The sequence below is a fragment of the Triticum dicoccoides genome, chromosome 7A (genome assembly GCF_002162155.2).
Source record: "Triticum dicoccoides isolate Atlit2015 ecotype Zavitan chromosome 7A, WEW_v2.0, whole genome shotgun sequence".
NCBI lineage: Eukaryota > Viridiplantae > Streptophyta > Magnoliopsida > Poales > Poaceae > Triticum > Triticum dicoccoides.
The window spans coordinates 246,708,932-246,721,801 of record NC_041392.1 but is presented as its reverse complement, the minus strand read 5'-3'; the positions used below and the strand labels follow the sequence as shown (position 1 = coordinate 246,721,801).

Here is a 12,870-nt window from a genome sequence, read left to right as displayed (position 1 = left end):
AAAAACCATGCATTTTAGGAAGAAAAAAAAGAAAAAGGAAAAGAAGTAGAAAAACAAGAAAAAGAATAAAACAAAGTGACAAACAAGTAAATAGGGAAACGAAGAAAGATTCCACGAGGTCGCGAGTTCGATCCCATGCCCGGCAACTTTTTCTGGAATTCATCGAAATACAAGCAGTATAGGATTGCTAACAAAAAGGTAATGGGCCGAGCTCAACTAACGCGCTGCAGGCGCCGGTTTGCAAGAAACAATTGTAACCAGCGTGTGTAGGGCCGAATAAGATTGGCCCCGTGAAATCCCTCAAAAAGAAAAAGAAGATCCCGTGACTCCTTCGTGAATGAAAAAGAAAAAAGCAGGTTCAGGGTTCCATCTGCAGGGTCAGAAACTTTGCCGTGGTCCTCATCCATCCACTATTATAATCGCGCGGACGAGACGACAGGCATCGTACCATTCAGCTCGGTCTCCGATGCACCCCTCGCTTTGACCATCCTAATCAAGCCGTAAAGCGGTAAAATCCCCCACCTGATTCAAACGGCGCCGCGTAAACCCCTCCCAACCCCCCGTGGTTAAACTCCGTGGCCGAGAGAGGCCAAAAAGTGGTCGGCGACGCGCCGTGTCAGTTCAAGCCCCAAACCCGCCGCCCCCCTAAACCTCCCCTCTCCTCCCCTGACGAGGCGAGAGAGCGTGACGACGAGGCTCACGAGGAGCGGCAGCAGCGGAGTCAGAACCAGCAGGCGGCGCAGCCCCTGCAGCAGACGGCGGTCGAATCGCGGGGGAGAGGTCGCCGGCGTGAGGGAGGTCCGTCCCGGCGACGCCGCGCAGCCGTTTTTCTCTCCGCCGTCCGGCCCGTCGATCTCGTTTCTCAGTCCCCGCTGCTCTCCACCGGCCGATCCCGCGAGCCCAGGCCGCAGATCGTTCCATTCCGCGAGGTATTTCCGGGCGGCGCCGCTGATCCGCTAGGGTTCTTCTAGCGAGGCGCCCCTGTCCTGTTCCTGTCCTGTCCCTTTCGTTTTATTCTCCGGTCCCTGTCGGTCCTTTGACGCACCGGGCGATTCTCGTGCTGCTTGCAGGGGAGGCGAAAGGGAGCGCGGCCTTTGGACCAACCGGGGAAAGGCGAAGTGGGGAGGGAGAATCTTCGGGTTTCGGCTTTAGGAGCTCCCGGCTCATGGATTTCTTCAAGCTCAAGAAGTTCGGCAAGGCCCGGAAGGGCTCCAGGCGTGAGGGAGAGGCCTTGGAGTGCGACGAGGACGCCAACGGAGGGAATGTGGCTTCGGAGGGCGACATCTCCGAGCAGAATCCTGAGGCGGCCGCAGGGGCTGGTGTGGCCAATGGGGGAGGGGCTGGTGTGGCCAATGGAGGAGAGGAGGTTGGTGAGGAAGAGGAGGACGAGGACGACGATTTCATCACCAACGAGGTGAAGCGGCGGCTCAAGGAGATGAGGAAGAACACCTTCATGGTGCTCATCCCGGAGGAGGAGAATGCTGAGGTGGAGGAGGATGAGGACGGGGAAGAGGAAGAGGAAGGGAGTAGCTCCAGGGAGTGGATGGAGTCCGACGTCGGCGAAGGGTTCCCGCTATGTGGCTTCGACTCGCTCTATGATAAGTACTCTCAGAGAATGGTGGCGTTTGATAAGACGATTACACAGATCTTTAAGGATTCAGGTGAAAAATATAGCACATTGTAGTTTCTTGTATGGGTGCTTAGAGTTGTTGCGTGTTGACTTGAATGCCACATTGCCACGCAATGTGTTTTACTTTGTTGCTGCTATCTGACTGACCATATTAGTTTCGAAGCAACATTTCAGTCTTCATTTCCTACATAACGGCACTATTTTATCCACCTAGAAGTGCACACCATCGATTTTGTTTTTTTGGTATATGGTAGGTTCTAAAAATCTACACGGTGAAAAATATAGCACGTTGTAGTCTTTTGTATGGGTGCTTATAGTTTTTGCATGTTGAGTTGAATACCACACAATGTGTTTTACTTTGCTGCTATCTGGTCTGCCATATTAGTCTCAAAGCAACATTTCAGTTATCCCTCTATTTTTGTCACACAACTGCATTATTTAGCCCATCCAGAAGTGCGCACCATCGTTTTTTTGGGGGTATATGATAGATGCTATAAATCTACATGGTGACTGAGCATCATATGAGCTGTGATGATCAGCCACAGATAGATTCTTGTGCTAACTGACGGTTATCATTTGGTATGTTGTCATCTTCGACAGATCTATTGTTTGAACAATTTCATGATTTTCACTTTTTGGTGCTGAGTGTGTGCCTCCATAAAACTTTTGTCGTCGTTCTCCACTCCAAAAATTTGTTGCATACTCATAAGTAACTCTTTCAAACGTCGCTAAAGCACATACCGTTTCTTTTCTGCATGTGTTGCTGCTTATCAGATTGTTAGTTGGGACTTGAGGATGACACGTCCCCTTTCTTGCGTAATACGCTTCTCTTATGTGTGTATAAAATCTTATGAAATTAGATGATTTGTTTACTGCTCTCTAGAGTGCAGATAATCTATAAACCACACCTTTCAACTTTCAAATGGTTGATAACAAACTTCTCAGGGTCACTCAACATCTTGACAAGGTCGCCTAAATCAGCACCCAAATTGGCATCTGCTATCTGCACTCTATGTGAAATAGCAGACAGAATTAACATCTTCTATCCTTAGAATCCCACACAATGTGTTCTATTTTGTTGCTGCTATCTGGCTGGCCACGTTAGTCTTGAAGTACCATGTCAGTTATTGCTCTTCATTTTTTACATAACTTCATTAATTAGCCCATCCATTACTGTGCACCATTCTTTTTTTGTTGCTTTACATGATAGATTCTGAAAATCTACATGGTGACTGAGCATCTTACGAGCTTTGATGGTCAACCATATATAGATTCTTATGCTAGCCGACGGTTATCATTTGGTATGACAGCAGTTGTCATCTCCAACAGTTCTATTGTTTGAGCAATTTCATGATTTTCACCTTTTGGTGCCGAGTGTAGGTTGCCTCCATAAAACTTTTGTTGTCTTTCTCCTTGTACTTAAAAAAACATGTCGTGTACACATAACTCTTTGGAATGTCACTAAAGCGTGTACTATTTCTTATCTGCATGTGTTGCTGCTTATGTGATTGTTATTTGGGACTTGAGGAAACTTGAGGGTTGCACCTCCTCTTTCTTGTGTAATATGCTTCTCTTATGCACGTGTGAAATCAAATAAGACAATTTGTTTGCTATTCTGTAAGTGCAGATAATCCACAAACCGTTCCTTTCAACTTTCTAATGGTTGATAAACAAATTTCCCAGGGTCATTCAACATCTCAAAAAAGTCGCCTAGATCAGCATCAAAATTGGCATCAACCTTGCGCAGTCTATCATTCAAAAGGAGGGATGAGCTTCAGGAGGACTGTGAGAATCTTCAGCAGCAGCAGAGCGAGGATGACCCTTACCAAATACTCGAGACTGCTTATGTTGCACAGGTTTCTTTAAGCTGGGAGGCTATTCATTGTACCTACATGCACCTGAGTCTGATACTGGCAGCACAGCCGGAGAATCCCACCACCTATAGCTGTGCTGCTCAAGCATTTCAGCAGTTTCAGGTTCTGTTGCAGAGATTTGTTGAGAATGAACCATTTGAGCAAGGTTCACGTTTTGAGATATATGCACGTTCTCGGAGCTCCTTGTCGAAATTGCTTCAGGTTCCCACTTTTCAAGGTACGACACTTGGATTATAGTTATTGCATTTTTTAACACAAATGTATCCTATCATTTGACAATGAAATTCACTACTGATGCTAGTGCAATCAACTCTTGAGTCCTTGTGGCAACTTATTTGATTTGTTATTTAATCTATTTGCATTGCCACATTGCAACTTGTTGTAATAGCTGTCATTTTTTGCTTGGTCAAGAATCAGTGTCTTATTCTTAGTTCTGATGGATCATACAGTGACAACCAACAAACCACACTTAGCCTTCTGAGTTCTGAGATATGTAGTGGGCAGTGACAAGCTCTAACAGTCGTAAATACACATCATGATCGACTATGTGCATTACATAATTGTTTGCCATTGGAATACATCACAAGACATAAGTACATTGCAGATTTAGAAGTACTACTGCCTATGTTTACTTGACACAAGGCCTAAACCGTCCATGAGGCAGGGGCCATGTGACGAAACTAGACGACTGGGATCCGGATCGGGGGTGGGTATGATTGAGGATTCCTTATTGCAGGGGTGGATGTCGCCATAGATACGTCCAAAACCATCGGGATTTGGACTTATAGGGTTCATACTGCACACGGAACTTCCAATATGGGACAACACTAATATCCTTTGAGCCTTCCTTTTCTCAGCCGTCCCTCCAAGATCTAATGCTGCAGGGGCGATCAAAGCTAGCTTCCACTTAAATGCCAAAGTTGACAATCTATAATTTCTAATCTCTGCCCACAATCTCGATTCGATGGCTCTAGTTGCGCCAGTTACCCTCTCCCCTCGTTGCACTTTGTTAGCTCAGTTTGTTTTGTCTCTTTCAAATCTACTTGTAAGGTCCCCCGCCTACCAGCTTTGCAGACTCACCCAATCTCCATACTGGGTCCAGCTTGTTTCATGCTGACTTTGTGCACGTTTTGGAGCCACCGAATGGTCCATGTGAATCTCATAAGGCCATCGACGGGACTCCTGTGAGCTCTGGACTGAGACAAGAGCGAGGTCATTCATTTCACTTTCACCAAGGAGTTTGATAGCTACCCTGACGGCTTGGGAATGAATAGCATTGAAGATACTATATATAGTATGTTGTGACATCATGGCAATTTTACTTGTTTGCTGTATTGGTTTTTGTTTTGTCATGTACCTGAAAGATGAACTCTGTTTTTACCGATACATCTTATATCAAATTGTTTTTTTTTCTTAGTGATCTAAATGATCTTATATTTCTTTACAAAGGGAGTACATTAGTAAGTACATTCTATCTGATTATGTAGGCTGGTATTGCCCTTTCATACATGAACGTGGTACTAAGATGTAACAGAAAGATGTATTTTGAAAATACCGGCAGTGAATACACACAATGGTTTGTGGATACATTGGGTATGAGTAAGTAAACTAAGACGGAGAACAACTCAGATGTCCAATATGATCTAACACTGTTCTGATGTGCATTTGTTGGTATAGTCGGTACTAGAGTAACAGCTTGGATGTTTCAGTGAATAGGTCATATCTTAAATGTCACTTACGGTGAAAGCATGCCTAATAGTTTCGGTTTCAAATGCCACTTATTTTCAAATAAGAAGGTGCATATGGCATTGTTTTTAAGGCATCCCGCTTTGGACGCTTAGGCAACACCATAGAATTTTAACCACCTTAGGCGCTTAGGCATCAAGGTGGTCAGTGCTTGCCTTGGGACACCTTACCACCATAAGAATATTGGTATATGGTTATAATTGTTTCCTAGCACTTCCTCTAGCCCAAATGGATGCAGTTTGGGGTTTCGTTCAGTCAAAATTTGGTTCCCAATATCTGTTCAACTGTTTAGTTTGGATACATGAATAACATACACTGTCATTTGGTATTGTTTGCGACAGGCGTAAATTCGGTCTTGAGAAGTAACTCTAAAATTTCGTTTGTTATAAATATAGTACAGTGGAATTTACTGGTCAAAGATCACTTTGGGAGCCATGTTGATATCCAGGAAGTTGTATCTGAAAAAATGGCGTGATAAAGCTCATGCTTGTACGAGACAATGTGGGTAGCGAGATAATTCTCATATTGTTGTGAGGCTGCATGATTCCTACTGTTGATAATTGCTATGTGTATGCTGTTCTATACATGGAAATATGTCCCCCATAAGTACAAGCTAATTTGCAACAGCTTCAGTTATTCTTACTTCCCTACAGTCTTAATCATGGTGGAAATTGTTAAGCTTTACTATGTTGTAGGGGAATGGTTGGTAGATCTCAGACATCTTGTTTATACTTATACACACATGGATTGTATTTGTCATATCAAATGAGATCATACTGGGTCCCTTTGCGTTATTTTGAGTGTGGTTCTCTTTGGCCACTACTAGGTGAATAGGACAGTAAGTAGATTATCATTGAATGGCGTACACATAATGCACATGCTACAAGCCAATTAAATCTTCTGTACACTGGCACCATTAATGGTTGATAATGTACGGTTGGTGAATCTGGGTTCTTTTCTGTTTCGCATTCATCTGTGGCCAGTCAGTTTTGTAACATCATTCAATAACTTGGATGATGGAAACACTTGAACCCTAAGAGCCACATGTTGCCTACTTTTAAGATCCATATATATGCTCAGCGTATGACTAAGTGGCCAAGAGAAGTTTAGGAGCTGTACCTGCAAATTTAAGATTTGTCAATTGCCATGCCCATGAACTTCCTCATTGATTGCATATAAATTCCAAGAATTTTGTCAGTCTGGACTGGCTGCAGGACTTGGTTAAAAGTTCTATTAAGTAGATGCTGCAGCTAATGTGTTAGTTGGAACAAAGTATTTTACTTCCATATAATGCTTTTGCTAAATGAGCGATAGATTCTTACTGATGTAATGTGCTTATGTGCAATGTGTGTAAAATCCCGTAGCAAAATCCTTTGATCTGATTTTAATTTGATCATCCAGTAAGGCAAGTCCTGAGTGCAATACTCTTAATGTTTCTATTTTTGCTGCATCGTAGTTCCGTTTCCTTGATATGGAGAAGTAAGCTTTTGTCTGTTATGTTGTGCTTATATTTTAGAGCTATTTTTTCTATCTTTGCATCCTGACTGTCACAGTACCCTCCTACCACTGCTTGTATAACATACTTTTGGCATCTCTCTGTACACTTGCTGCTATACGCATTTTGATATGTCATCGCTTTTTGTTCCTTTTTTGTCTATTCAGTTGCAGACGGGAAAGATAATGCTGAAGACCAGACGGAACCAATCTTGGCACCTGACCTCATGAAATTATTAGAGGAGTGTATCTTAACTTTTCGTGTTTTCCTGAAGAAGGACAAGAAAAAGAGCAGTGTCCTCATGGGCGTTCATGGCCATACTGGAAGTTCGATTCAGCAAGTTCAATCCTCTCTGGATAAGGTTAGACTTAATAACTCTCGTCCTAATAAGGCTTTAAAAATCAGTTCAGTTTATTACCGGGTATTTTTTCAGTTCCTTGTCTCTACCTTTCATTGTGTTGGTTAAATATATGATCTCTTTGTTGAATGATAATACTATTAAAATCCACCTATCAGTAGAATGCATTTTTCCCAACGCACCTGTGACGTTCATTGAATATGAAATGAACTTTTGAAGCATATCCTTGCGGGTATGGTAGTTGCTGTCAGCATATGGGCAGTTGAAGCGTTCACGTGATACTGTTTTTTCCTTTCTAATGCGTATATATATATCTCCAAATCCGCAGAAGGAGATGAAGGTGAAAGAGCTGTTCAAGAAGAAAAAGGGATGGAAGAGCAAGACCTGGCCGACCACAATGGAGGAAGTGCAGCTGCTGTTTGCCCTGACGGACATCAAAGTGGTGTCGAGGGTGTTGAGAATGGCCAAGCTGAGCAAGGAGCAGCTGCTGTGGTGCGAGGAGAAGATGAGCAAGCTGGACCTCTCCGACAACAAGCTGCGGCGGGATGGATGCCCTATCCTCTTCCCCTGCTGACGCATTTCCTTTGGCAGACATATGCTAGTTAGTGTTCGTTCGTTTGGCCCCTTCGCAGAGCAAGCGAGCATGTCTGCTTCCTGGGCCGATATATGTACATCTTAGGCTGGAATGTTTATACTAAAGTCAAGTGTAGTACCCTAGCACCTAAAAAGAGATTGGTGTTCCATTCCAATCCAGTTGTGTTGCTCTGCATTAGTTTGGGGTTTTTATGCAGCATGGCAACAGCCTATGGAAACCAGCTGGTAAATTCAGAAATAAACATCTGGTAAATTCCGGACACCGTTGCAAGCTGTGAACGGAAAAAAATTCAGCTGCATATGCAGGTATTGGCACATGAAGAAGGCTTGTCTCATGTTGGGGCTTGGGACCAGAGCTGTGCTGGACCCCCGCAAGCCAGTTTCTCAGCTGAATGGTGGGCCTCCTTTGCAAGCGAAGCTAAAATGTGCCGCGCATCATCACAGCCAGAACCAGCATCAGCCAAAGCTCATGAAGGCAGCAAATGGCTACCACCAAATTCCTGCTGCCACGGCCTTCAATGGTGGGGGTCATCAATGCGGCTGTGTGTGTGTGCCTGGCTGCACTGCATGCATGCAGGCAGTGTAAGCAAACTGATCCTTCACTGTGCCCTGCGATTCATGTGCCATAAAACTTCACTGTGCGTGCAGATTCACATCTCTCTCTCTCTCTCTCTCTCTCTCTCTCTCTCTCTCTCTCTCTCTCTCTCTCTCTCTCTCCCTCCATGGACCACATTGACATTGACACTGTCACACTAGCATTACTCTTTACCTGCCGATCCCATTTGGAAACTTTGTTGAGACTTTCCTCGAGAGCCGCATCTGACGGCGATGGCATCTTCCAACAGTAGCCTTAATGGAATTCCTCGGTGTAATGCAGGGCTTGCCATGTACTCCCACGTACCAACTGGACGCAACAGGTCATGTGATGAAGGCAGGAGTAGGCATTCTTCAGTGCTGAGTGCTGACTGACAGAAAGAGTAGGGACACTTTACTAGTTCGATCCTTTCTTATAGTACTAGTTGCTCTACAGTTTTCACCAGTGACAGAGCAGCAAACACAGTTTCTATTCTCCTCAGAGGGAAGGAAGCAATGCAGGCGGTTTGATTTCATAAAACGACCGTTTTGGTAGGTAACATGCATGAGAAAAAAGGAGTAAACCAAATACAGGACATGGAGTGGAGAAGTACAGATGAACTCATTTTGGATCGTAGTCCTTGTAGCCATGCCACGGGCAGCCGTACCTGAAGCCTTGGACTTCCTGGCTGGCTGGCTGGCAGTGAGTGACTTGTGCGTGCACCAGTCAGTCCAGCTTGCAGTCCAACTAGGCCAGTACGACACACACAGATACAGTGTGCAACAGTACACGCAGTATAACATGAGCAGCAGATCTACTCTACTCGCCGGAGGCACAGTGCCAACACAAGGCCATCATAAACCCGTGCAGGTGCGAGCCCTGGTCTCACTGATGGGGGGAGTAGAAAATAGTCTACCGTCAGCTTTTCTCTTCTGCAGGGTTTTCTTGATCATTTACCCCAGCCGATCTCACAAAAAATGCATGCCCAGTCCAGCCCAGTACAGTACTGCACCCACTGGTAAACTGCATTTTCAACGCGAAAGCCGCTGTTAGGGGAAAAGGCGAGCGAGCCCGATCCAATGGATGGCAAATTGACCGGCGGGCCGAGGAGGCTACAGCAGGGGCGCATGTGTGCGGATTGGACACTGCACTGCCGGGTGGAGTTTAGTACTACCACTCCTACTAGTTGCCCTCGCAGATAATTCCAGTCTTTCTTTTCCTCTTTTTATATTTCAACTGTGATGGATTGGCCCACGTTGCACTGATGGAAAGAGCAGGCTGAGATTCTTGCTGCGTCCTCGGGGCTGGGCATTTGATTAAGGGTTGGTTCTGCCCTGTTGTGCTGTGGATCTAGCGGCAGTAAATCGATTAGTTAACTAGATGGGAGGACACATTTGGCCATGTTTCTGGCAATCATGTCTTCTTGTTCGGGCGATCCACGCGACTTTGGGGAAAGCTTGCTGTGGCTTGTTGCGCTTGTCATTTCTCAGCTTCTACTCTAAACTGGCCAGAGTGATCTAGCCAAGTGCTGGTGTGAGATGAAGAACTGTTATATTGTCTTATTTGTTCTCTTTTCTTTTCAAGCAAGAAATGGGCACAAACATATTAAAATAAAAGGTTCTCATGCCAGGTAAAGACCTTGTTTGTCTGGCTTAGCATGCACGTTTTGTGGCATTTCCATGTATAGCGGCGTCTCTTCAGTTAATAACCACCTAAAAATTCCAGCTTCAGAGTTATTAGACGGACAGTTCTGAAAGACTATATTTGTTCTGTTTCTTGCGTTCTCAATTTGCGCTGGGATGATCTATATATTACTACTATCTGAAGACGCATGGCCATTCATCTGCATGCACAGTTCTGTAATGATCATGGGAGATAATAATAACTGATCGGAAAGGCTGTCTTTGAGTGAGAAAACCGGGTGAAAAGTAAGGCCATCTTTCAGCCAGCAGCATTTTCATCTTGCCAAGTTTCCTTTTGGGAAAAAGATTATAGTAAAAGACAAATAAGGATCACAGTTTGCTTGTCGACCTATGGGCAGGGGCATGGGTTTTGGACGAACGGGCAGGCACCAATCTAAAAGCATGCTAGGGCAAGATAAAGGCTCGGAAGGAGCGAGGACATGCGGAGGAATCTTTCACCTCTTTTGCTTTTCTTGGTTGCTCTTCTGCGACAGGCATGCAGATGCATGCTAACAAACCGTGCTTTATCTTTTTTGAAAATTCCCATGCACGCTCTTCTCCTTCTCCATCTCCGTCCCCGTCCATACGATGGAAGAGACTTTCCAAGCCGGTTTGGGGGTTGAAAAAAGAGAGGAAATGTTCTTCTTTGGCAGAAGAAATATCATGTGTCGTGTCATGTCGCAAGCGTCCCGGCTGAGAAAACAAACTTCGTTTTTAACCATGAGTGCACGTACGGAACCTTCTTGTCGTCGCCGTCGCCCTGATAAGCTGATACCGTGTACGTGGAGAGGGCGTGATATTCTTTTCTTACTTTCGGTGTTATTGCTACAAAGCATAGTTAGATAGATGCACCGTGGTGTAGTAGATGGTAGAACAACGAACACATGGACTAGAAGATTATTATTCCTTTATATGCTGAAAAAAAATACTGGTGCAAGCCAAGCCACCAGTTAGTGCATGGGCATAAACGAACCTTCATCTGAAATTGAGTAAGCCACAAAAGAAAGATGGGCATCCTATTCTATTCTCTTGGGTCGGTCTTGCTTTTCCACCGTAATTTAATTTATTTTTTCCAAGGCCAAAATTGCGTGTGGGGTACCTTACGCATGCGTATGCATGCATGGCTGCCAGGTGGCACATGCAGTGCTACTACTCCCTGGTCAGAATAATCCATTAATTACTTTATTTTCTTTCCCTGGTCAGAATAATCCATTGACGTGCAGGAGGAGATGATCAGGCCGGTTTCTTTTGGTTTGCACTTCGAAGTGTTTGTTAGAGCCTTACAGCATCTACAGCTGGGCGCCCGCAAACCCGTTTTACATGTTTTACACATTTGGGAGGACCGTCGGGTCATCGATCGGTCATGATTTTTTCATCCAGATAAATTCTTTAAATGAGCATCAAACGTTCGGACTGACCGGCACCTCTCATATCTAGTCTAAATATTGGGCGGATATGGACCGTCCGGGCCTACCCGTCGCGTCGGATCCGACAGCTTGACTCCACCGCAAATTGCATCAAATCCATCAAACCCTTTCTCCTCCTCCAACCGCCCTCCAACCTTTCCCGCGCTCGGAGCCTCGTTGTCCTTCACCCTTGCTCCCAATCCTCACCACCGGTCCCGGTCCATCGTCGGAGATGTCGTCCAAGCTGTCCAGCCCGACCCAGACAGCCGCGACGGAGACACGGTCCGCCTCGTCCGTCGGCGGGGTCCCTTTGTCAGCTATGACTTGCAAGGCGGAGAACGTTGCCCGAAAGTTGCGACGACGCCGAAACGAGAGACGGAGGCAGCGACGCAGGGAGGTTCGGACATGGTGGAGCAGCTGTCTCCCTCGCCGCGCCCGTATCCCCAACCCCTTCCATCCGAGCGCCGACGCAGATTATGCCTTCCGCCCCCATTGGGACAGAGGAGGATTCGATGGCCCACTGGCCCACCCCGAAGAGCTTTCCGCCCACGCAGATGCCGCTGGTCGACGTATGTGACGCGCCGCAGCTCGTTTGGGCGCAGATGAGCACGGGCACCAGCAGCTCCAACCATGAACCAATCAATTTGGTTGGACGATGAAATGACGATGTTGTCGTGACGAATGAAAAAGCCAACGTGCCAAAGGATAACTGCCAAGTCATGGAAAACAAGTGAGAGAAGGCACGTGCCTCCCATAACGTCGCGGCTACAAAAATGTCGTCCACATGGTTGGGCATTTTTTTGGTGAGGAAGAACAAGGAGGAGAGGTACAAACTCATGTTGGGTGCGCAAAAGGAAAGAATGTAGTGGGACCGAAATAGGGCGGAGAAGAAACTCAATATTGAAAGGGAGAAGATCGAGTTGGAGAAGCAACACGCGGCATCAAATGGGAACTCGAGAAGGCCAAGACATTTGGTGACATAGAGCTTAAGAGGGAGAGGTTGCAACTTGCAGGAGACGCGGAGGATGCGAGAATTATGTTGGCGGACGAAACCCTCTTGGATGAGCATACGAAGGAGTGGCTTGCGGACAAGAAGGAGATCAACGAACATAGAGAGTACGAGGCAGCGAGGGCGGCTGAGGCACGGATGTAGGCGGAGTAGACGAGCAGGACGCATTCCGCCTTCAGCACGACACATTCCGCTCGGAGCAGACGCTCGCCCAGTGATTCGAGGCCATCCGTCACGGATATTGATTTCATTTTGACATGTCCGCTTTGTTGAACTACAAATTTGCTTTGTTTTAAACTTTTGAACTCGAACAATTTGTATCGCATGATCGACGTGCGAGGATCGGAATTTGAGGTATATGGATGTGCGATGCAACATACGAGGGGCCGGCGGACGCGCCCACATGCATATAGGGGGCGGATTTGTTGAGTCCGGTTGTAGATGCTCTTAGATGGCGTTTGTGAGTTTTCTCAAAAAAAAAAAAAAAGATGGCGCTTGTGAG

At 45.8% G+C, this 12,870-nt stretch overlaps 1 protein-coding gene across 1 annotated transcript; it reads left to right on the top strand.

The window, feature by feature from the left end:
• The first annotated feature begins 585 nt into the window (after positions 1–585).
• LOC119329633 lies at positions 586–7,957 on the top strand. The gene is made up of 5 exons (XM_037602692.1): positions 586–929; positions 1,071–1,661; positions 3,314–3,721; positions 6,913–7,106; positions 7,432–7,957. The coding sequence occupies exons 2-5, from the start codon at positions 1,166–1,168 to the stop codon at positions 7,675–7,677; spliced, it is 1,344 nt and encodes a 447-aa protein (XP_037458589.1). The 5' UTR covers positions 586–929; positions 1,071–1,165; the 3' UTR covers positions 7,678–7,957.
• The last annotated feature ends 4,913 nt before the right edge of the window (positions 7,958–12,870 follow it).

Excerpts from the sequence above, each read along its gene's own strand:
- LOC119329633 (XM_037602692.1), top strand. The coding sequence starts at position 1,166 with ATGGATTTCTTCAAGCTCAAGAAGTTCGGCAAGGCCCGGAAGGGCTCC. Across the intron at positions 3,722-6,912 it reads TCAGGTTCCCACTTTTCAAG|TTGCAGACGGGAAAGATAAT; the intron begins GTACGACACTTG and ends TTGTCTATTCAG. Across the intron at positions 7,107-7,431 it reads TTCAATCCTCTCTGGATAAG|AAGGAGATGAAGGTGAAAGA; the intron begins GTTAGACTTAAT and ends CCAAATCCGCAG.